Here is a 24472-nt window from a genome sequence, read left to right as displayed (position 1 = left end):
TGGTGATTTAAAAGTGATTTAAATGAATTTTGTAACTAGAAAGCCAACCACTGGAAAATTTTAAACTTACTAACATAGTACATACACATACATACACAGGAAGAGAGATTTAAAGAGTAAGAGTAAAAGTGAGAAAGAGAGAGGCTAAGCAAAAATAAACAAATAACAACAAACAATAAAAAATAAAAAATAAAAAATAAAAAAAAAAAAAATAAATAATATTTTTATTTTTTTTTTTCAAAACATTGTCTTTCAATACACAATACAAACACAAGACAAACACACACACACACCGACAGGCAACAAACATAACACACACACACACACACACACAGAACATCAACAAACACACATTTCTTTCATCTTTTCAAATCAACACATTCGCTAATACAAACCATATACCACACATACCACAACATACCACACCACACCTTCATCCGTTTTTTTACATATTCATAGCTGGGGCGGGGGTTCAACAATAGAAAAAAAAACTTCAACAGAACAGAAGCACCCTTTGACTTTCCTAGCAGTAAAGGTGCTTTCAAAATTTTCACATTTTTTCCCCCTTTTACTTTTGACATATACCCAACACTAGCCCCCTTTCCACCCCACGATAATTCCTCCTCGCAGTACATCCACCATGTATCAACAAGTGTTTTACAACAATATCAACAGGAATGGAGGGAATACAGCAACTCCTTTGAAAATTTCACATTACCAAAATGTAAATGGAGGAGTACCTTCTTCACCCATGACTCCCTTGGATATGAGTTATAGTCAGTCAATGTTGCCATCAAATTTGTTTGTCAGTACACCATACTTCACACCGCCACCATCGGCCCAGTATTTCCCACCTATATCATCACACCACTCCTCCCTTCGCAATTCGCAAACATCATTGACAAATTCACATGGTTCACATTCAAGGGCGCACAATCGCCGCAATCACCGCAACAACAGTTATCAGCAATTGCACGCTGATCAGAATGGAGTGAATGGTTCGACACTGCACAACCCAAATGTTCAAGGTAATGATTTAGCTGTTACTTCGGACAAAAATATAGAGAATTTGCACATATCGAGGACTGTTATGTTGCGGAATTTGACAGACGATATGACATTGCATGAACTTCTCAATCATATCGATTTTGGTCCAATTGAATACATCAAATTGTTTCCCAAAGTTGCTTCTCGAACTTCAAGTGGTGAAGCCAGTGAAGTGAATTTTATCAGAAACTGTTCGATATCTTTTATCAATTCTAGAATCTCGGTAATGTTTTACTTGAAGTATGCAAAAAATTCATCCAATTTAAACAAATTGAGGCTGGCATTGAGATCAGAACGTTTGAAAGTTACTTTGAATGATTTTAATAAAATAAATAATGGGCAATCATCATCGAGGCAAGAATATATCAAATTAAAGAATTTAAATTACATTATGGATCATCAAGCAACGCGATGTTTGAAAGTCTCATTTAGTGTAAAAGATGTTTTGCCGGAAGACACAACTGTTGAAGATAGATTAAATCATTTGAAGCATTATATTTTGAGTCAGTGTGAGAAATTTGGCGATGTTGAATGCTTTGACATTGAATTCGAGAATAAATCTAAGGAGCAAGAAGGAGAAGAGAAGAACAATTTAAATATCTTATCAGGCACAGCCAAAGTTCACTTTACTTCAATCGACTCCTCCGTCAATGCTTATGAGAATTACCAAAAGAAAATTCAAATTGACTTGGAGAAGAAACAGGATGGTAATGCCGAAATAGTAAGAAGGAAAAGGGATTCTTCGAATGATTTGTATGATGTTAGCTCCAAGTACGGAATCTGTTTCATTCTGGCAGGTTTCCATAAAGACAGATGCGACAAAACGCTTGTCGAATATAGGGATGATATCGAACATGGAATAACCAAACCAATTGCGGAAACGATGGCCAATAGAATGGAGAATAGCGTCTGTGACCTAATTACTGAAGAGGGCCCACTTGATAATAGTTCTGAAGTGTGCAGCATTATTGATTCACCAGGACAACACCCCCCTGCTGACGTCAACATTATAGATCCTGTTAGCCCCAATTCGTCAGATATTGAAAATGCATCTCCCATTGTTCGTGACACATACAACTTGCCCCAAGGTGACCATGTCGTCGATGACAATGCGTCCCATGCTGAGGGATCGATAATTAGTAACGGCGTCTATTCAATGATAACATCTGATGCGAGACAATTGAACGCAACACCACAATTTGTTCACATTCCAATGGATACTCTGTCACCATTTGCTTTTCATTCTAACTCTTCATTTGTTTCAAACTACAATCCTGATGTTGTCAACGCTGGTAATCGAGCAATACATTTAGGGAACTTACATCCTCATACGACAATTGAGGAAATTGCTAATAACTTGAGAGCAGGAGGGTTGGTTGAGTCTTTGAATCATTTTCCAGAAAGAAGGATGTGTTTTGTCACATTTGTTGATGCTAATATTGCCTACAAGTTTTTCATGAATCATCAAGTGCTTCATCAATTGGTTATCCATGGTAGTGATGTAACTGTTGGATGGGCAAAGAAACATAGTGGTCCTGTGCTGAGAGAAATTGCCCTTGCAGTTACTGCTGGTGCATCGAGGAATGTGTATTTAGGGCTTCGAAATGGTCAAGATGACGAAGCAGGGAATAATCGTGTTTTGCCCAGTGAAGAGGAATTGAGAGCTGATTTTTCCCGTATTGGTGCATTGGAGCAGATCAACTTTTATCACAACAAGGAATGTGCATTTTTGAACTTTTTGAATATTTCTGATGCCATTAAGGCTGTACGTGCGTTTGAATGTGAAGAACCAAATGCGGTGCTTAATTTGACAAAACTGCTTCGTGGTGATCAAGCTGCAGCTAATGCGCTTTACCAAAAGTACAAGCGTTACAAGGTAAGTTTTGGTAAAGATCGGTGCGGAAATCCACCAAAGTTTTCTTTCAGGAAAAATTTTGACAAGAGGTCAGGGTCTACATATCAGCAGTACCAAGACCAGTTGCATGCCTGCGTGGGAAAATCGAAAGCAAATAAGAATAAGGCTCACGGAAAATCGAGCAGCGTCAATGAAAATTCAAATAGAGGAGAGATGAATAAGAATGGCAACGTTATTGGTGACGAAGCTGCTATGGTTTTCGGAATAATAAAGGATTCCGAGAAGGAAAGTGAACCTGTAAAGGCAGACGAGAAAACAGAAGTGGCATCTGATATGAATGGAACTAAAAAAGTGTCTGATCAAGTGAGTGAGCCAGTAGAGCCAGAAATAAGTAAGGAGGTCATTGATAAAGAGAAAAGTGAAAAGGCTGTTGAACCAGTTCACGCAAATGACCCTGCGGATCAAGAACCGCTTACTAAAAAGTTAGCGGAAGAAATTCCGGAGGTTGAAGAAGAGTACGAAGACGAAGACGAAGACGGAGACGACGAAGATGATGTTTCAATCATAATTGGTTCTGATGACACTTATTCCACCAATGCCAGTGGTAAATATGACAGCTTCAATGATACCTTTGGCTATAGGAACCGAAAACATGATTCAAGACGTCAAAAAGTGTATCACCAACCATACTATTACGAGCAAGCAGGCTGGAATGGAAGAGCATCGAGGAACTCCTCAGCAATTTCCATTAATAACGGGGGTATTTCATACCCTTATGCCCACTATGCTTCACCTCAATTCAATCATCAACCAACATCACGCATAAGCCGTAATAGCTCCACAAGTAGCTTCCGATCTCAAGGCTACCATCCATCACCCCAACCAATGAATGGTTCTTTCCAACACCAACCTCGCTCATCATCGGGTTACCCACAACCAATGTATGTGATCCCACCTCTGCCTCAGTTCATTGGACAATTTGCACCGCATGTTAGGTATGTGCCAGTGATTCCCGGCCAATCAGTCATGGCATCGCCAATGATGCATCAAGGGATGGGAAATGGGTCTTGTGGCAGTTCTGGCTCGCAGGTGATGGCGCAGTATTTATCGCAAGCTCAACCCATGGAATCATCATACGATGGGCCCGAATATACAGAACCTCATAGAAACTACAACAACTATGATGGCCGTCGCCAAGGAGATAAAAGCAGAAAAGGGAATGAGGAGTCACGTTGAGAAGCGTGTTGGATGTGAATAGAGTGAGGGGGGGGTCTTATCAAAGGCATATACAAGTTTTAATTGCTTTCATTTATACATATTTTCATTATTATATGCTGGGGTTTCATAGGTTATTTAGATAAAATTAAAAGTACAAAGGTTTTTACTGGCCGTATCGGTAGCAAAAGTGTTTGCATCATCTTGTTGTTTCTGCAGTTATGGATGCATAAGTTCCAAAGACAGCACAACTGATCGAAACAACAATACCGATCTTGATTAGACATCTCTCAAAGAATCCAATATGTGACTTATTCAAATGCAAGTAAAACAATAGTGGTAACGTTAAACAAACGGTATAACAAATGGCACTTCCTAAAAACGACATGAGCTTACCAAACGAAGTGAATAATAACGCAATCAACAACAATAAGCTGCAAAATATAACTCTGACAATAATCCGAAGCAACTTTTTCGTGTTTGATTTTTGATTATAATGTGGAGCAATTTTCAAGACATTCTCATAGGAGCTGATAATTGGCCGTGTGACCAACGGGAGTTTACTAATTGGTAAAATTCCCATGATCAAACATAATGCTTTATTGACCCAACTTGGATAACTTGAATTTTGCATCAAGCTTTTAATTATTGAGTCATTTACATGTAAGCCATACATCAAGTAACCAGTGGCACCAATTGCAAAATCAAGCATAAATGTAACCAGAAATGATATATTAGCTGCATGACTGAACTTTTGTGGATGTCTCATATCACGATACAACTCAGGAAATACTGGATGACCACCCCATGGCATCATAAAGATCCCTAAACTGAAGAATAAATCTTTCAAATTAGCTGGGAGGAAGGAGGTGGGAGCAAATTGTAAAAGTGATCCTGGCGATTTATCAATTAAAAATCCACATATGACAACAACTAAAATTATTCCCATAGTCGCCAAGATTCCCATCAAACTGAAGAATGAAAGTATATTTAATGGCAATAAGCTAGTGAAGAATACAATTGACACAATTAAAACTTTCAACCCAATCGGATGAGGCCAAATAAAGACAAAACAATCAGTAAATAGCAATATCAATGTCAATGCAGCTCCAATTAGGTCCAATACGAAAAACAAAGTCACTAATATGGAAAAATATTTTCCTCCATATGCAAATGATATATCACCATAGGTTAACAATTGGGGATATCGTTTTAAAATCCTTCCAAGATACTTTGCTGTCAAGTTTGTACTCAATGCCGATCCCAAGAGTAAAATTACACCCATTATCCAACCACTTAATCTAAATCCAAAAGGAATGGTTAGTAGTCCAATCCCCACCAAGGTATTTATTGAATTGAATATGGTTTGTGGTGAAGTTGAGTTCCCCAACTGTAAAACAAACGACTTGTGACTACTCTGTTTCGAAATAGTAGGAACCAAAGGCGTAAGCTCATCAAGAAAACTCTCGCTGTCTTCTCTCTCCCCTCCTCCACCAGGTTGTGGGAATTGAAAATATTCCAATCTGTCAGAACCTCGACTTCTTGTTCCATCTTCGTCGTCAACTACAGCTGACTCATTCAATGGCGATACTGATACTTCACCCTGAGCAAAATTGGGCTGCAGAAATGAGTGTCTTATTAGTGATGAATTGCGACCATCTTCAAATTGTTCCATCAATGACGACCCGCTATATTGTTGCGCTCGCGAAAAGGATGAAGCAAAATTATTAAACGAGTTTGCACCACCATAGTCCATAAACGATCGACGTCTTTCTTTGGGGATTTTAACTGTTGGTTGTTGCGTTGGTAGGGACATTCCGCTTTGATTAGGTTTGTGAATTTTCTATTGCAAGGGTGAAGATTTCTGAGATCTTTTGAGATGACTCGCGTGATTTATTCTTTCTCTGAAATTTTGAAATAGAAACTGATAAGCAACTTTCGATTAATTCGAAGTTTTTACAATGTCTTGTGTAGACGAGGTACTAGAATTACACATTACTACACGAGTATATACTCCACCAGCTGTGAGCCGCATTAGCTTTACATAATTTGACGCATTCAGTTGTAAAACTATAGTAAGTCCGACTAATAAAATCTCTTTAACCACCACGCAAGTAAGTCAGTTTAAATAGTTACCCATTTCATACTACAACCTAATCTACTTTGACCCACCTAGATCAAACCAATGAAAGGAGACCTTACAAGGAGTAAGAGGTATTAGTATCTGATGCTCCTTCCTAATAGGATTGGTAGCGACTTCACATTTTTTTTGGTGTCACGACAACCGATGAAAACTTACGTTGGAAACCAGCCACTCCTATTACGTTCGTATCTACAACTTGAAAATATATCAAAAAAGATGGAAAGGTGAGCAGAATGGCCAAGCTCCGTACGCGTAGCAAAGCAGGTCACCATTGATGCTATTATTTAATGTCAAGAAGAAAAGAAAAAAAAAATAGATTGCCAATCGAATCTTGGTTTCTTGAGAGATTATGCAAGAATACAGACTTTGGGATGCTTCTGAAGACTAATGGCCCTGCAGAAATAAGAATTGATGGGTTGAAGGGCGCTCATATTATAAAATGCTTAAACAATTGAAGCATTAGTTTACATGGGTCAAGCGCTGTCAAAGGAAAATTTATGTTTGTGGATACAGGTTAAGTTGATGCAGTGTTGGAAACATTCAGAGTTAAAATGGGCAATTTTTTTTTTTTCACTTACGCAAATGCTCTAATGGGAAAGGGCTGTCGCTTCCGGTAAGTTGGCGGGGTCGCGATCTAGACTTGCTAGCATAGTGTATGAGGAAAGGGCAATTTGGTGGGATGCAAGAAAAAGTCACCTAATATGTAAATCACTGCACATGAATGCAAGAAGTCGTTGTGGACCCGATAAATGAGACAATTTTCAAATTTGCTATTATCTTGGTTTAATAACGCGAATGGGTTAGTTGGATTTCTTTTTATTTCCGATTTTGGGATGCCGAAGGACTCGAGCGGGGGTTTGTAGAATACTACCCTACCGTGTCTAAATGCATACGCCAGGCTATAAGGTTGATAACAGTACAAGCTATCAAGACAGACGGGGAATCTAGTTACTGATATTGATCTGAAGTGCTTGACTTTCGACACCTTGAGAGCTTACCGGGACTGTCGTCAAGCACATCCCACATACCCGAAGTCGTGCAATCATATCAACAGAATGGGTCGATATCTGTGCTGCTGTATTTTTTTACTTCATTGTTTTGATTTCTTTTTCTGTTCAAAGTTAGGAGCTTTGTAAGAAAAATAATAAAGACATCAATTCTGAAAGTCTTGGGTAAAATAATACAAACAAAAAGCGCGTTATATTCTGTCGCAAGAGGTGTTCTACCTGATGCAAGGGGTAGGCAGAGTCCAGAAAAGATTGCATCTTGCATGATGAGAGATGGTACCAGCACAGAAATGTGGAATCTAACAAAGGACCAACTTTAAACAGACCAGGTGGATCAAGAGTTGTTGAATAATCGTCTGGTAGAGCTTATGGTGGAAATAATAATTTATCAATTTCTACTATTGTGTGAGTGATATTTTATTTTTATTGCATTTTATTATAATTTCCTTAAATTTCAAAGAGGTTGACTGCATTTGAGTTTTTTTTCATTGCCCTTTGCAATTATGACTTATAAACAGAAATGACGCTGAATAATCATATAATACGTCATTATTGGATGACGATATACAGAAGGAGAAAATTTTTTTGCTGTTCTTATTGAGTTTAGGAGCATCTCACGATTGGTATTTAACTTGGTCGATATTTCTCAACCCAAGATTTCTTAGTGCTTTACATTTGTGACATTATCCAGAGAGAATATTCAACTTTGTGGTACCTGATTGCTACAGCCAGTTATCCCATAGTTTTATGCTATACTTACTTAAAAAAAGGTAGAAGAGATCTTTTTTTTTCACTAATTTATGTTGAGATTATTGAATCGTTCATTAGGACACTAAAGAGTTACGAAATCCTATATTTTGTCATTATCTTGATTAAAGTTTCCAATTTGACAACTGGCAATCTAACTTTAACTTTCCCCTGTTCATTTAAGATTTCAAGAAGTCAATCAGTTTTCGCCAGATCTTTAAACGTTAGATTTATTTTGATTCATTAGCGATCTTACTACTAAGTCAACACAAGCCAAGTAAATAACAGCGGTTATGGAGACACCTTCAAATTCCAATTTTTACGCCCCCGATCTAGTTAATACCTCAAATGCTGAGCAAATGGTTTTGGCTTCCAAGAAAAATATCCACCAGCAGGAGCCGGAGAAAATACAAAGTCAGGAGCAGCGTCAACAGCTGTTCGACACGAAAATGCTTAGCCCCCAACCACCAACACAGATGAATAATCTGACGAAAAACAATAGTATAGAAACTCCATATTCCCAACAATTTCAACCCGTCAACAAAATAAAGGGTCAACAAGGATATCCCATGGACTATTCTAATTATTATTCAGGCTATCTGGCTATGTCCAATGTGGAGTTTTTGAATTCATCATCCACAGTAGCTGCAGCCAATAATGGATATTCAGATTATCAAGCGAGCATAAATCTGGTACTTAGTCCAATGGCACAAACCAGTAGTCAAGACATGCCACTTTCTGGGGTGAAAACTCAGCAGTACGTTCCGTCACATACACAGTACAATCAACCAACATATTCACAGCCAAATCCTTATCTGATTTTTCAACAGCAAGACCTTTATGCATCTAGTTTGGGAAACAAGTCACTTAACAATCATCAACTACAAAAGTATCCTATTAGAAATGGGCATCCAACATTCAACTCAAACTCCCAGCAAACGCTTTATCAAGGCGACAAAACTGATTTGGAAGGTGATGAGAATGGTTCACGCACTTCAAGCCAAGCGCAACAGCAGTTACAACGACAACAACAACAACAGCTGCAACAATTGCTAAACCAAGCATTTGCAAACTCAAGCCCAATGCTGTACACACAAACTGCGTTTCCCCAATCTTCACTCTCCTATAGCTCACCGTCAATCCAGCTGAATTATTATCAAGGTTATGCGGCACAGAGGCAGTACCAACCACAACAGCAACTGCAACAGCAACAGCAACTGCAACAGCAACTGCAAGTGTCTAAACCAAAATCACAATTGTCATCGACTAGTCGAAACCAGCTGATTTCTTCCACAGTTACAAACAAATCCCGAAACTCGTCGACTTTTTCAAACACTGATGAACGATCAGGCTCCAGAGCTACGTCAATAAGTAGCTGCATTCCACGAACGGAGCCCCAGCCAACTTTTGTTAAGCCGCTTGTTGCCACTCGCCATTGGGAAGAGGAAAACACTAATTGTTATCAAGTGTGTGTTAGAAAGGTTTTGGTTTCGCGAAGGGAGGATAATAATTATATCAACTGTACCAAATTGTTGAATGTCACGGGCATGTCTCGGGGGAAAAGGGATGGTATATTGAAAACTGAAAAGGTTAAGGAAGTTGTCAAGGTTGGAACTATGACTTTGAAAGGAGTATGGATTCCATTTGACCGTGCTTATGAAATTGCTCGTAATGAAGGTGTAGATGAGCTATTACATCCATTGTTTGTTAGAAATATTAAGGAGTATTTTCTAACTGAGGGGTATAAACTAAAGAATGAAGCTGAATTGGAAGAACAAGAGCCTGAGCCAAGAAAAAGTCGTGAAACTAAATCAGAGTCTATCGAATGAGTAAAAAAGCTTTATTTTTTTGGGGTGCCTCGAACACGCTCCTCACTCGAATAGTCCAAACCATCGTGAAATTTGAATCGACCGGTAGGACACGAGATAACAATCTTCATATACTTTTGCATGTTGATGTATGATCCTTTTGTGTATGTTGTAATAAGATAATTTATTAATGTTGTAAAAAAATCCCCTAAAGAATTAGAGTTAGAGTTGTAAAAAAACGCTTAAAGCTTAATTTAAAAAAGGGTCCATAGATCAAAGATAGAGCAAATGTAACCAGCTGTTTATTCCCTACCAACCTAGTCTACTTTAACTAATGTACCACGGAGTCTTTGTTGTTGCTCAATAGTCTCAAATAACCCTTTAAAGGTACCTTTTCCGAATCCATTGTGATGATGTCGCTGAATAACCTCAATAAACAAAGTTGGACGATCATGCAAAGGTTGCGAAAATATTTGCAAGATATAATGGCATTTCTTCGTGCGCTTATTTCTTGTAGTTGGATCATAGTCGACTAGTATGTTGAGAGCCATGATTTCATTTATATCCTCGTATAGCTCAATATCGTCATTAGCCAACCGTTGTTTCAAATTTGTATAATATTGTTCACTAGCTTGATTAAATTCAATGCCACGATGAATCATTGCATTTACAGTTTGAACAATGTCATTGGTACGAAGTGCAATATGCTGGATCCCAGGACCTCCATAGAAATCATTAAACTCTTCTATTTGTCCTTTGAATTTTGATTTTACAGGTTCATTAATTGGCATTTTTATCTGGCCATTGCTTGAGCTCATCACAATGGAACGCAAAGCTGTAAACCCAGTCGATACATCCATCTCATCAACAGACCAGTATTTGTGGAAACCAAACATTTTTGCATACATTTTCGCTTGTGATATCATTTGGTTCCAAGAATAATTCTCAACACAATGATCGATCGAGGTAAAATTAACTGGAGGTAAGGAGTCCAATTGCATTTGATAACCATGAGCTTGTCCCATGATGGACTCAGAATACCCTGGCAAGAAAGCTCCCGTGTAGTCCATGTTTTCAATCAAAGTGTGTTGTATATCAGTATTTGGAACTGTGATGGTTGCCAATTTAACAGACCCATTTTCATCGGCAAGGATTCGCGGTAAACGTATAATTCCAGCACCAGCCAGTATAGCCTTTTGGAAAATCGTATCAACACTCTTGACATTGAATGCAATGTCCATCACGCCTTCTGCATGATTCTTCAAAAATTTCTGTATCAAGGTGCATTCCATTATATCATTGTATATCAGTTCCGAATCGTTGATGACTTTAACTATAATTTTCTGAATCTCTTGAGAAATTGTGTGGTACTTTCCACTCTTTACTATCGTATTGTACATATGACGTCCAAACTTTAATGACTTCAAAGGGTTTGTACTCAAACTTTCGATCCTATTATTGACATAATCAAACACCAAATCTTCAGTAGTGATTTTAAACTCTTCCAAATATGTACTCATGTCGTTATCAAATTTCTCAAACAGGGCAAGGTCTTGCTTGAAGTATGGAAACCTCAATACATTATCATCCTTTATGGTTTCCAAGGTGTTCACAATCTCCAAGAAAATGGATCCATTTTGAACAACGTGAGATGCAACCAATCTCGAATCATTCTCCAAACCTCTGTACGCCACTTCTTTGAACCCCATTGCTAGTTGCAAGTACTTTGACATTTGCTTTGCATTTGAACTGCATATTTTCAAAGAATGGAAATTAATGAACCCGTCGAAAGGATACTTTGTAATGGGAAACCTATCATCAATCAATTCATCACACGTAAACTGAAATATTGGGTCTATGTCGTACGTGGGGTAGTATGGTAATTCAGACAACAAGTACGATTCAACATGTGTATTCAAAGGTTGTGGTGTGTAATTCTCATGTAGACCATTTGGATTTGAAAATAGCGAGTTAGCAGATGTATCCATAGCAAGGGGGGGGGAATGAAAGTAAATGCAAGAAAGTTGTTTATTGATAGCAAAATGGGTCCTCTTAGAACCTGTTGGATGTTGTTGCAATTACAAAAAAAAGTGAAATAGGCAAAGACAAACTGAACCTTAAAAAAAGAAAACCCGTATTTGCAGCCAAACTATCAGGAAGTAAACCTCAATACAACAGTAGCCTGCTTGATAGAGAACAGCATGGATCGAAATACATGAGGTTGTCTTAAAATATAAAATTCATAGTTCTATTAGCATATTCAGGATAAAGACTGCACTGCACGCTTGAATCCCATCTGTTCTATCAACGTTTAAAAAATTTACCAAATTTTCTACTTCTTCTTTCCTCTTGACTTACTGTCAGCTCTCTCTCGATACCAGCAGTGTCCACAGTATTGTTGTCAATATTGTTCAAATACATCTTCTCATCATCCACCTTCTCATCCACGTTATGTTTGATATCACCAAGTCTTACAATATTGCTTGTACCAAATACAATGATCGGATGGAATGGGAGGAAAATGTAAAATGCAATCACCATCATCGTTGCATCCAAACACATGATGTATACTTCATGGGTGATTAAATAACCTCGGAAACCTTGCGCCAATTCAACAACTCTATAAATACAACGGATAAAAATTGCAATAATTGCACATGTTACTGCCAATGGGAAGTAATTGTACAACCTTCTTTGCCTTATATCACTGTATTTTGGATTGTAGTACGGTTCCAATACAATTTTCTTGTATTCAGATGATGAACGAGTATTGAAGAAAAGTTTTAAAAAGTTCCTCAAATTGGGTTTCAACATTTGGTGTTGACTATCCACCAAATGCTGTGAATAAGGATCAGTTTTTGGGAAATAGATTCTCCAAATAAAGGTAAACCATAGTATAACATAAACTGACATTGAAAATGCTTGAAAAGCTATACCAGCAATCATAGTATCTGTACCACCAGAGGTGCTTTCGCTTCTCAGTGTAGCAGCACTAGCCACACCTCCACCAGCGGCTTGAATAACTAGTGAAGTGATATCGCTAGCAATGAATATGTAAGCATACCACATGGGCTTTAGAAAGGAAAAACGACGACCATGAATGACAACCAATTGTCCTAATAGGAAATAGATACCACCCATAGTGAAAGCTGGTGCTATAGTCAATGTCACCATTTGCATCACATAGTACAGGAAAGATGACATATCACTGAACGAAAGTACTCTACCAAGGAAGCCCAAAAACTCCAATAACGCCCCACAAAAGAATGCAATATTGAACCACCAATATCTTGATTTTATAAATATCAAAGTAAACCACGCTAATGTGATTGAGAATGCCACCAAAAAGAAAATGTTTCCTCCACGAGTCAAACGATGGATAGCATACATGTTTTTCTGCCATGCCAAATCTTCCAAGTTTTGGGTTAGATTCCAAAGAGAATCTGTAGCTTGAGCCTTGACACTCTCGTCTGTTGCTGTAGCCAACACTTGTTCAACTGAAATTGCTGATAGAGAGGCTAAAGCCCCACGAGCAGCTCTAGAAGCATGAATATAGTCATTTCCCAATAGTGTTGTGGTTTGGCCTGTTAATGAATGGAGCGCTTTGGACAAGCTCAGTTCAAGCGCTGGTATGGCTGTAGTCGCTACACTTGTCAATGATGTTGAGGTCGCAGTTGTTGAAGGAGTAAACGACGCTAGTGAAAACGTCCCGTCCATTTCGTTAAGGTGGTGGTGGTGGTGTCTAGCAAAAGAAATGAAAAAAAAAAAAAAAAAGAAAGAAAAGACTGGGTACTTTAGGCCAAAAACTAAAAAAAATTGTAAAGAGTAAAATTCATTTTAATAAAAATTGACAAAAATAAAATATTTCATATGTATGTATGTTGTTTATTATGTTTATGGAACATCGGACTTAGGTTTTACCTATTCTGGCGTCAACATTGAGTTTTGTGTAAAAAAGGTAAAGCCGCTAACCTAGTGATTCTGTGCTACATTCGTATGTTAACCAAATTCAATGATTTTGATTTGTAGACTATACGCTACTAGCTCAGAATATCTAGACAGTTACAAGAGAGACACATAATGTGATATACGGCTACTGTTTACAGTGGATCTCTAATTTTACACCCCCCCTTTGATACTACTGGACTGAAAATGTCTCACACTAAATTGTTTTAAAATAATTTTTTTTAATGCACGCCACGAAAAGTTTAAAACAAAAAATTTTTCTTTTCCAAAGAAATGGGGGATCTTGTTATAAGTTGCGCCATCTATATATGTGTATACAAAGAGAGGTACATGACGCAGGACTTGGATATTTTCACGAGATCATTGAAATATATATGTCTGAGACGTCTTTACATGCCGACGCGGCATTTAACAAAAGTAAACCCCGAAAGCTGTCGGATTTACCCGCCAGATGCGTTTTTTTTTTTACGCATTCTTGTTTTCTTTGGTGAGAGAAGAGATCTACGCCTACTAGAATATTTCAAGATATCCATTACCGAAAGTCTATATTAAGAAGTAGGCCCCTATGAAGTCAAGAGAACACATTAAGAATATTGTTTAGATCCCGAGCCATAAGGATTGTGATTCATTTCATCCATCTCGACTTCGTAAGGGTCATACGGTACATTGCCGCCATATTCTTCCGCTGGGTATGGTCTATGATTTGCGTAACCAGAATCTGCTTTGTAAGGTGCATCACTATCTTCTACTTTGCCATTGACAGCTTGCCTCTCGATATATGGGATACCCCCTTCACTATCGTTTCTTGTTGTGTTGCTGTTTTCCCCATCATCTTTAGGAACAAATGCCTCGTCTTGAAGTTTTTCATCATTGTTGTCTTTGATGTCGCCCAATCTAATGATATTGGTGGAGCCAAACACAATGTGAGGATGGAAAGGAATGAAAATATACAAGGCAAAAAACAACATAAGCGCATCCAAACACATGATGTACACTTCATGGGTGATTAAATACCCGGTGAATCCCTGAGCCAACTCGACAACTCTATAAATACAACGGACAAAAACTGCAATAATGGCTAGCGAGACCGCTAATGGGAAATAATCATACAATTTCCTCAGCCTGATGTCGGCATACTTGGGGTTGTAGTATGATTCCAAAACGTGTCTTTTGTATTCGGCAGTTTTTTTAGAGTTAAGGATCAATTTGAAAAAGTTTTTCAAACTTGGTTTCAATACTTGTCGTGGATCAACAACTTCCTTCTCCAATCCAGTTTGAGGATACTTTTCCGATTTGGGGAAATAGATTTTCCACAAGAATATGGCCCAAAAGATTATGTAGATTGACATCGAAAGCACTTGAAACGCAATACCAGCAACCATTGTGTAAGTACCAGGGTCTGCATTTTCATAAGTTTCTGCTCGCACCGCAGCAATACCACCACCTATAGCTTGAATAACAAGGGAAGTGATATCACACGCAATAAAGATATATGCGTACCACAATGGTTTCAAAGCAGAATATTGACGGCCGTGTATGATAACCAATTGCCCCAACAAAAAGTATATACCACCCATAATGAAAGCTGGAGCTATTGTCAAAACAATCAACTGCAACAAGTAGTATGGGAAATAAGTCATATCGTTAAATGAAAGTACTCTACCAAGGAAACCCAAGAATTCTAGGGCAGCACCACAAAAGAAGGCAATATTGAACCACCAATATCTAGACTTTACCAAAATCAAAATATACCACAAGAATGAAATGGAAAATAAAACCAAAAAGATGATATTTCCAGGACGTGTAAGTCGATGTATCTTGTAAATATTCTCATCCCAAAACAAATCTTCCAAGTTTTGCGTCAGGTTAAATATAAGTTCAGTAGCTTGCGCCTTGACATTATCGGCTGTAGCGGTGGCAAGAACGCCTTGAGCTGAAAGAATCGATAACGAAGCTTGTGCACCACGAATGGCCTGGGATGCTAAAACGTACTCTTGATTATCAATACTGGTTCCGTAACTGCTGAGAGAATGGAGAGCAGCTGATAAACTCAGTTCCAACGCATCTTGTGCCGTAGTGGGTACACTCATCAAACTAGTTGATGTAACCGTGCTTGTGGTGGATGGAGTCCATGCTGTTATATTAGCCAATAACAGCTCCATGTTGGGGAAACAAATGCTAATGTTAGATTGAGCTTGCCTATAGTTGCGGAGGTATTGGATATAAACAAGAAGACAGGATTGACAGTCTATATTATTAAATGTTTATAAGGTTCTCTTTGAAATAGAAGAAGAAGAAGAGAAAGAGTAACGTTATAAGCAAATATTTTCGTATGACAGAAAGAAAAACTTTAATTTTAAAGATTTTGTGTCTTTTCCGTTGATGGGAGGGGGGTTTAAAAAGTCTTAATTACCGAACTCTTCTTTCATGAATCCCTAACATTTTTACCAAAAGCTGCAACGTAACTCGTGATCTAATAAATCTAGTGAGACCGTGGCATCTTTACTATGTGACAGTCTTCCTTCAAATATTGAACACCTGAGTTGGCATTTATAAATTTTTATTTGCAGCTGACAAAAAAACCTGCTAATAAAATAACAGCTTACACCCACCACAAGATAGATGAACAATTCAAGAATCTTATACTTCCGTTAGAAACAAAGCATTGTATAACAATACCACCGCAGGCTCGACAATAGCAAATGTGTGGGCTTAATTCGGCTACTCACGCTTGTACCATAAACACCCGTTCCGTTGAGTTTTTCTTTGTTTTCTTTTTGTATATTTATCCGGAAAAGCGGCTTAACTTTAATCATGACTCGAAGCTTGTACTTTACATGATGTTGGAGAATTGTCTACGTTACTCTTGACTACTCTATGGTCATCGAAGCTATTGAAGTTTAGGCACCTTTGGCTTTAAGAAATTGGGGTGATCTTTTCGGCTCCGACGGGGTTTGTGTTATCGCCGTCTCCTGGAAACGGCGAAAAAATTCATATCACGTGAAAGGAATTAAGAGATCGGTCATATAACTAGAAGTCTGAGGTTGCTGATTATGATTTATGCAGAGGAGCTTCTAATCAAATCATATTTCTATCAATGTTATGCAGACTTCGTTTAGCACGTGACTCTTAAAAGAAACCTCCAGTATTCATTAATATTGACATCTACGTAGTTACGAGAAGCTTTTGTTATCAAAAGAATTAAAAGTTATTGCATCGCTATACAATATTGGTCTGTATAGGGGTTTCCTCTTCGTACTCAATTTCCACTCTTGGCTTTCTCTTCCTCTTTTGGTTTGTATCATCTGCCTTTCTCTTCTTTGAGCTTCCTTCTGTAGTGACATCATCATCACCTTCGTCATCACTCTCATCTTCGCTTTCACTTTCATTATCAGAGGAATCATCTAACCATTTTTCCAAGTCTTCCATATCAACAAGATCATCGTCACCTGAATCTTCCACGTACTCAACTTCACCCATATCATCTTCATCTTCTTCCTCCTCTTCACTTTCAAGTTCAACTTCTTCTTCCTCATCATCGTCAAATTCTTCCTCCTGTTCAACTTCATCAACTTTACCCAAAACCTTTTTCCATATATTTTCATCCACATTCAATGGCTTATCACCATATGCGCCACTTTTCAACCTCTCAAGCAATTCCTTTTCTATAGCTTTCTCAATCTTTGCAGCTGCTAATGCTTTCCTCTCTCTATTCTCTTCTCTCCTCTTCACCTTTGGCTTAACACCAACCAAATGTCTTTCCTCTTCATTCAATGCTAATCGTCTTTCAGTGATTGCAACTTGTGTCAATCTCGTTAACCTCTGCTTACACTTGTGTTGTAAAAATTTTTGCCAGTATTGCAAATGATGATCAATCTGCGCCAAAGCTTTGTTATAATTCTTTGAAAGCTTGATCCTCTCCCACCACCTATTTGGCATATGAGCCCTTTCGGCAGTTTTCATATATAGATACAATTTCCCACCAACATTTTTAACTGTGGCATATCGAGCATTAGCCAAAGGACATGATTGTCTTGTACACAACCCACTGACATTGTATTCATTCCGGCAGAAATCTTGCTTCTCTGTCTTTAATTTGAAAGCACAGAACTGATGATTAATGACTTGCCAAATAACTTCGTCTGACATGTTAAATGAAATAAATAAATTGATTATAATATGCTATGGAAACAGTTTCCGTTGTTTTTGCTCTTGTAAATGTAAGCCTTCTTGTGTGATATTGAATCTTTTAAGCAATCACTGTAGTACTCTATGCTTACTATAAATCAATGTTTCTAGATACACTGTTGCTTTGAAATCAGTGAAGTATTCTTCTATTAAGAAAAAGGAAAAAAAAAAAAAAAAATTCTGCGAAGAGGAGAAGAGATGAGAAAAAGCGTAATACGAATTAATCCTGTATATAAACTATCTTTACATAATGTAAATGCCTATTACACCACCAGCACCACACAAAGGGCCCCCTTCTGCAAGGTCAAACTCTTCTACCTCTACTCCCTCAAATTCCTCGGCTTATTAGGAACTACCGGTTTAACTTTCACCTTCTTCGGCCCTATGACTTCACCAAACACCTCGGGGTCCAACGTATTGACAATACGTGAAAACGACATCAAAGTAATACACACTTGATACGGATCCTTTCCCTCGTATAGGTCAGTTGTTTGAAAAATCTCATCATGAGGCAACTTCAACATCTCACACAATTGTAGAAACCACGATATATTTTCCATTTGCATGAATGCCATTTGCGAGGACTTGAATTTGGTGGTGGGGTTCTTGATGTCGGATGGTAGTTTCACCAACTGTCCTAGACGACATAATACTTCGCCATCATGTAGTAGATCTATTATATTCAAAGTATCGAAAGAATGGGTCTTGGTGGAATACTTTGCAAATAAATTTGGGTAGTGTGGTGATATCACGTTGTACAAATATTTCATCACATCTGGCTGTATGTCATTATACCTAGCCAATCTGCTATTACTGAGTTCTTCATCTAAGGTAGTGGACATTTAGTATTTCAACAACGGAGAAGGTGAACGTTGTTGTCGTTGATGTTGTTGTTGTTGTTGTTGTTGTTGTCGTATTACAAGGCTTAAATTTTTCGCTCTTTAAAGTGAAAAACAAAAAAAAATTGTCCTGCGGAAGTTTCTGTTCCTGACGTCATTAAGAGAGCAGCAGCACACAAGATAGAGATATCTCTACAAAGAAGTAATATAAATAATGTACAGTTCTTTTATTTTATTCTTTTTTTTTTCTCTTAAACTATAAAAGTATCCCTTAGTTGTGCAAGGTCTTCTCATAAGAGTGAAGGCCATGGACACCACCTTCGAATTGTGCAGAGGCAGTTCTGAATTCGAATCTTACTGATCCTGAATCAACCTTTTGTCTCAATTCAGAGATGGATTGGATACCAATGTCTTGTAACGAATGTTGTAAACCATTGTACAAGTATGGAATGAACTTGGTGATTGATCCTTTGTCAATCACCGAACCACTAACACCTTGTGCAACAAAGACCTTATCAGTTTCAGAAAAGTATCTTGATGTGGATGCATTAGCATTGGTGCTAGTTTGTTGCATGGCATCAATAGATCCCATACCTCTGTATGCTTTCAATCTTTGACCGTCCCTGTAGAAGTAGTCACCTGGTGTTTCGGAAGTACCAGCTAACAAACCTCCCATCATCACACACGATGCACCCAAAGCCAAAGCCTTTGAAATGTGACCAATGTTTCCAATACCACCATCAGCAATACATGGAACACCAAACTTGTTGGCAAACTCAGTAACACCGTAAACGGCGGTACCTTGAGGTCTACCACAAGCCATCACTTCTTGTGTAATACAGATGGATCCTGAACCCATACCAATTCTCAATGCATCGGCACCAGCTTCAATTAACAAAGCAGCTTGCTCTCTAGTGACAACATTACCGGCAATGACTTGGAGTTCTGGGTATTTCTCCTTAATCCATTTAAGCATGTTAATTTGGAAAGTTGATGAACCGTTTGAAGAATCAATGACAACAACATCCAAGCCTGCTTCGACCAATTTGTCTAATCTTTCCTTGTCAGCATCCATGGTTCCAATAGCGGCACCACACAACAATTGTTTGGAGTGGAATGATTTGGAAGCATTTGGGAAATCGTGGTTTTTTTGCAAATCAGTCAAGGAGATCAAAGATACCAAGTTACCATTGGAATCAACAATTGGTAATTTACCCTTTTTGGATTTTCTCAAAATTTCATTACCTTCAGTTAAAGAAATACCTTGGTTTCCAGTAATCAAATCGGTAGTCATAACCTTGGACACGGAGTCCTTGTTGTTTTCATGAAATTGGACATCACGAGAGGTGACAATACCAATCAATTTTCCTCCAATCTTACCATTTTCTAAATTAAATGTTAGTAATATTTCCAACGAGGTTTTGTCATGTTGATTCAGTACGAAAAATTTCTCCCCAACATCGTTTGATGTGACTCGGTAGAACGAAAGTTATTAATGAATTTTGTTTTGATCATCAGGGTTAACATGAAAGCAGAAAAGTTTATACATACCAGTGACAGGGAAAGAAGTGAATCCCATCAATTCCTTCATTTTCTTGACGTCTCCGACAGTAACTTCTGGTGAAATGACTACTGGGTCGTTGATGAAACCATTTTCATACTTTTTAACCTTTTTAACCATTTCAGCTTGTTCTTCAGCAGTACAGTTGTGGTGAATGATACCAATACCACCCAACAAAGCCATATGAATAGCCATGTTTTCTTCAGTGACAGTATCCATAGGACTTGAAACGAATGGAGTCTTCAAAGTAATCTTTTTGGTCAACTTACTTTCCAAGCTCACATTGGTGCTTGGGAAAGTGATCAAACCAGGCAAGATCAAGAAATCATTGTAGGTTAAACCACCAAAATTGGTAGAGTCAATCAACTCTTTGATAGACAAACCGTCCTTTTTTGAGTATTCCTTCAAGTATGAAGTGGCTTTTGATGCTTCGTATGTCATTATATTAGGTCTGGATGTGAAATTGATATAGCTGTGTGAAAGGGGCAGACTTTGCCAAAAGAGAAAAGTAAGAAAGAGATGAGGGAAAATTTTTTTTTTTTGTCAGCATTTTTATATTATGAGATGGATAGTGGTTGAACATTTTGAAAAATCACACGAAACCTTGTTCTTACAGGCTATGCACAGGAGTTGTCAAGATAACCACCGCGTCGGGATCCCCACGGTAGAGATGTATCTTACATTGTTGCTCCCGTTGATAACAATGCAACTTTTCTCTCTCTCTCTCTCTCTCTCTCTCATGAGCTGCCATTGTTCTCTCACCGGAATCTCCAACGGAACACTACATTTTTATCTATTGAAAAAACTCCAACAAAGCTGTAAGACACAGTACAAACTAAAAATATTTCAAAGCTTATCGAAAATCTACAGTTCAGTGGATTTCTCCATCATGTATTTGTAATCTCTACTCACCAAAAGTTAGTAATCGTTTCATTGTCAAAAATTGTAAATCCAAAATTCAGTGTAGCGGTTCTTTTTATGCATTTCATCAAGTTGAAAACTAAAGATTCCAAATTCAAATATTTGCAAATCGAGGTAAAGGTTTCTCATCATTTTTTGGATAAAAGTGATCTAACATACTCTTCTATAATGTTAAAAGGAAGATTACAGTCAGAGTAAAAGAGGATGAAAATTTTTACGATGTTTTTTTTTTTTCATACAAAAAGTTTTTGTTAGCAACAGCACTAAGCGAGACAGATTGGACTTCCGCTGTAAGCATACGAACTTCATAGCGCGTCTCTTGTGAGGCAAATTGTCTGAGATTTTTCCCTTTGTTTTTATAAAACTATATAGCTAAATATGTTGTGCTTTAATCAGTTTAACGTATTTTTCAATCTTGGCCCACCCTTCTTTCCTTTCTTCTTCACGTCTCTTCTGTTCACTCAATGATTGGTGGTAAAGCATTGTACAATGGTCATACAAGACAGGGCTATGGTCCATAAATACTTTCAAAGCACCATACGCGAGCGAATGGATATTTCTATTCCACGTTGACGTGGCTGAATTGTGTTGTAACATACTTGTCTCTTCATCAAACCCTGGACCAAACTCATCGCCCAAGGGATTATTAGATCCTCCTGCATTCAAGTTTCCTGCCTGCATCGAGCTAAGCAGATCATAATATTCCTCATCCGATAGTTCATTTCCATTGGGGTCTGTGTGCGGATTACGGTGTTGAGGGGTTCCTTCCCCATTCATGGACATTGACATGTCATTTTCACCATTCTGTCCATTACTGCTAACAGAAGCATGCACTTGGAATATCTTGTGGTGGGGATGACTAGGGTCATTTGCGCTTGGTATAATACCTTGCTGCAAATCTTGTAATACTAACCCTGCGTCAATTAAGTTGCCATTAGCATCGACTGTTGCATCAGGAAAGTTGGCCAATTTTTGCTGCATGATACCATTCTCGATACCAGGTTGAGTTGAGTTTGTCAATTCATACAAGGATGCAAATATTATAGGCAACACAACTTCAGCGTTTTCTGTGATTAAGGTCAAAAAATATTCATTTGACCAATAACACAAAACCTTTTCACTAACCTGGTAATGAGGGGAGCTAATACATTTCGATAGTTGAGCAAAAAGTGGTATTTGAATTTTGACAAATTCATTTGGTTCCATAACTTCAAAAATGTCCTCAATCTCATTCAAAAACATAATCTCCTTTGGACTGTTAATCTTTGGCCAGAATCTCAACAATCCCATAATAACATCTTCTGTCAAAGTGGGGTCCTTTTCTAAAAATTGAACAATACAGTATGCTAATTGGGGATGATACAATGATAAACATTTCACTTTATGCAAGGGAATCAATACTCTCACTAAAAAGATCTTGTGTTCCTCTTTCAACGGAAGTGCAAACCCATTAATAATTGAACCCATGATTTCCAACAATTCACCAACTCCATTAAATCGTTCGGTTTCATAAATAAATTGAAGAAAAACATTGTTGATTGATTTTCTAATAAAACTCCTTAAACTCAAAAACTTTCCATAAATCCTGTGCAAGGTTGTTTTTAAGCAATCCCTTTCTCTTGGGTCTTCAGAGTCGAATAATTCTAATATCCTTAAAATAAATTCATGATCAATATACTGTTTAGCAATTTGATGCTGGAAATCTGGCAGTTCAATGAATCTCAAAAAGAACTCATAAATTGCTTGCATATGTGGCCATGCTAATTCACTAACTGGCTCATCTTCATCCGGGTCATATATGTCACCAATGGGGTTCACTGGCGGAGGAATTGGGCGAAACAAGTTCTTCTTGAACATATTAACAACATGCTTGTACATCTCGTCGGTATACGAAAAACGGTTGTTCGAGATAAATGCAATCAATTCTTGCAACGTCATCCGCTTGATCTCCTTACCTCTGATATCAAATGTTGGGTCACTGAAATCAAACATGATGTTACATTGATCAATCTTTTGTATAAATAGATTTATTTGATCTTCTGGCAACACCTCGTCAAAGTTTGGTAATTTGTTAATTTCCTGGTATCTATCGGATGATGTCGGCTCAAATCTAGATGAAGAATGTCTTTTAGGTGCACTGATCAAATCAATATCAAAAGTATCTCTACCAGGAGATGATATGTTTGGATTCAATTGGTGATGTGATTGTGCGCCTTGCTGACTGTGGTGTGCCTTGGACTCAAATGTTGGACTTTTGGGTGAAGTAGGCGTTGGCGTGATTGGTTGTGAGCCAAAAGATACAGAACCAGTACTTTGGTTTGGCGTTACAATCGAGGGCATTGTTGTTGGAGAAACACCTGCATTTGCAGCTGAAATGTTGGCTGCTGATGTTGGTCCCGATGCTAATGATACCGTGTTTGGAAATACACCTGAGCTATTGGATGATTGCTGTGAAGGTGAACCAAAAACGTTGTTTGAGTTGTCTTGAACTACGATTCTGGGTGATTCTGTTGTTGGCAGACCCTGTGGTGAAGTAGCGGACGTCATGGTGGTATTGCTGTTTGTTGATTTGACCGATACAGCACTGTTTGAGCTATTGTTTCTAGAAGGGCTGGGTGAGTTAGACTTTAGCGAAGTTGATGAGTTTGTCATTAAATTTTTTGAACTTTGCAGAGACCCTGTGTTGGAAGATGAAGGCGATGAAGACGTTGAGGACGAAGACCTCTTCTCATTCTTGTCCTTGTCTTTCTTGTCGCCCTTTTTGGTCGTTGGTTGACTCTTGTTTCGAGTCAACCTATTTTTGAATCCTTTCATCATCTTTTAAGAATATAGGTACTGGAGAGTAGCCCTTGTATATATAAGAAAATGTATATGAATTGATGTAGTGTAGATTAATTGATACTATCAAAGTCTCTCACACAGTAATCTTTGTCGAGCAATAATTCGTTGTTGTGTTGAAATTCGTTGGAGAGAGAGAGAGAGAGAGAGCGGGAAAAAAAAATAAAAAATAAAAAATAAAAAATAAAAAAATAAAAAAATAAAAAATATGAAAGAGAGAGAGAGAAAGAGAGAGAGAATGTTGACTTTTATTTTGTCACGTGCGGCACGGAAGAGATGAAACTTCTAGTAAAGCGATGCTTTGAGTAGCTCCCGTGTAGTTTTCTTCCTTTCATTA

The 24472-nt window shown here is 37.9% G+C and overlaps 9 protein-coding genes across 9 annotated transcripts; 2 read left to right on the top strand and 7 right to left on the bottom strand. All coding sequences in view use genetic code 12, as the record gives it.

Annotated features, from left to right (window-relative positions):
• Positions 1 to 640: 640 nt before the first annotated feature.
• On the top strand, positions 641 to 4138 carry I9W82_000707 (uncharacterized protein; the record flags this gene model as incomplete). The annotated part of the gene is made up of 1 exon (XM_067695100.1): positions 641 to 4138. The coding sequence occupies one exon, from the start codon at positions 641 to 643 to the stop codon at positions 4136 to 4138; it is 3498 nt and encodes a 1165-aa protein (XP_067550731.1).
• Positions 4139 to 4316: 178 nt separating this feature from the next.
• AVT1 (Avt1p) lies at positions 4317 to 5933 on the bottom strand (the record flags this gene model as incomplete). Its single annotated transcript, XM_067695099.1, has 1 exon — positions 4317 to 5933. One exon carries the CDS (start codon positions 5931 to 5933, stop codon positions 4317 to 4319), a length of 1617 nt encoding a protein of 538 aa, XP_067550730.1.
• Positions 5934 to 8307: 2374 nt separating this feature from the next.
• EFH1 (KilA-N domain-containing transcriptional regulator EFH1) lies at positions 8308 to 9843 on the top strand (the record flags this gene model as incomplete). The annotated part of the gene is made up of 1 exon (XM_067695098.1): positions 8308 to 9843. One exon carries the CDS (start codon positions 8308 to 8310, stop codon positions 9841 to 9843), a length of 1536 nt encoding a protein of 511 aa, XP_067550729.1.
• A 296-nt stretch (positions 9844 to 10139) lies between these two features.
• On the bottom strand, positions 10140 to 11810 carry I9W82_000704 (uncharacterized protein; the record flags this gene model as incomplete). The annotated part of the gene is made up of 1 exon (XM_067695097.1): positions 10140 to 11810. One exon carries the CDS (start codon positions 11808 to 11810, stop codon positions 10140 to 10142), a length of 1671 nt encoding a protein of 556 aa, XP_067550728.1.
• Positions 11811 to 12126: 316 nt separating this feature from the next.
• On the bottom strand, positions 12127 to 13539 carry I9W82_000703 (RTA1 domain-containing protein; the record flags this gene model as incomplete). The annotated part of the gene is made up of 1 exon (XM_067695096.1): positions 12127 to 13539. One exon carries the CDS (start codon positions 13537 to 13539, stop codon positions 12127 to 12129), a length of 1413 nt encoding a protein of 470 aa, XP_067550727.1.
• An 833-nt stretch (positions 13540 to 14372) lies between these two features.
• On the bottom strand, positions 14373 to 15950 carry I9W82_000702 (RTA1 domain-containing protein; the record flags this gene model as incomplete). The annotated part of the gene is made up of 1 exon (XM_067695095.1): positions 14373 to 15950. The coding sequence occupies one exon, from the start codon at positions 15948 to 15950 to the stop codon at positions 14373 to 14375; it is 1578 nt and encodes a 525-aa protein (XP_067550726.1).
• A 1057-nt stretch (positions 15951 to 17007) lies between these two features.
• Positions 17008 to 18818, bottom strand: I9W82_000701 (mak16; the record flags this gene model as incomplete). The annotated part of the gene is made up of 2 exons (XM_067695094.1): positions 17008 to 17970; positions 18348 to 18818. 2 exons carry the CDS (start codon positions 18816 to 18818, stop codon positions 17008 to 17010), a joined length of 1434 nt encoding a protein of 477 aa, XP_067550725.1.
• Positions 18819 to 19086: 268 nt separating this feature from the next.
• On the bottom strand, positions 19087 to 20817 carry IMH3 (IMP dehydrogenase; the record flags this gene model as incomplete). Its single annotated transcript, XM_067695093.1, has 2 exons — positions 19087 to 20201; positions 20367 to 20817. The coding sequence occupies 2 exons, from the start codon at positions 20815 to 20817 to the stop codon at positions 19087 to 19089; spliced, it is 1566 nt and encodes a 521-aa protein (XP_067550724.1).
• An 852-nt stretch (positions 20818 to 21669) lies between these two features.
• RTS1 (protein phosphatase 2A regulatory subunit) lies at positions 21670 to 24114 on the bottom strand (the record flags this gene model as incomplete). The annotated part of the gene is made up of 1 exon (XM_067695090.1): positions 21670 to 24114. One exon carries the CDS (start codon positions 24112 to 24114, stop codon positions 21670 to 21672), a length of 2445 nt encoding a protein of 814 aa, XP_067550723.1.
• Between the last annotated feature and the right edge of the window lie 358 nt (positions 24115 to 24472).

Source organism: Candida metapsilosis (genome assembly GCF_017655625.1).
Source record: "Candida metapsilosis strain BP57 chromosome Unknown scaffold1, whole genome shotgun sequence".
NCBI classification, from domain to species: Eukaryota; Fungi; Ascomycota; class Pichiomycetes; order Serinales; family Debaryomycetaceae; genus Lodderomyces; species Lodderomyces metapsilosis.
Note: the sequence above shows the minus strand (reverse complement) of the source record. Positions and strands in the feature narration are given on the sequence as shown.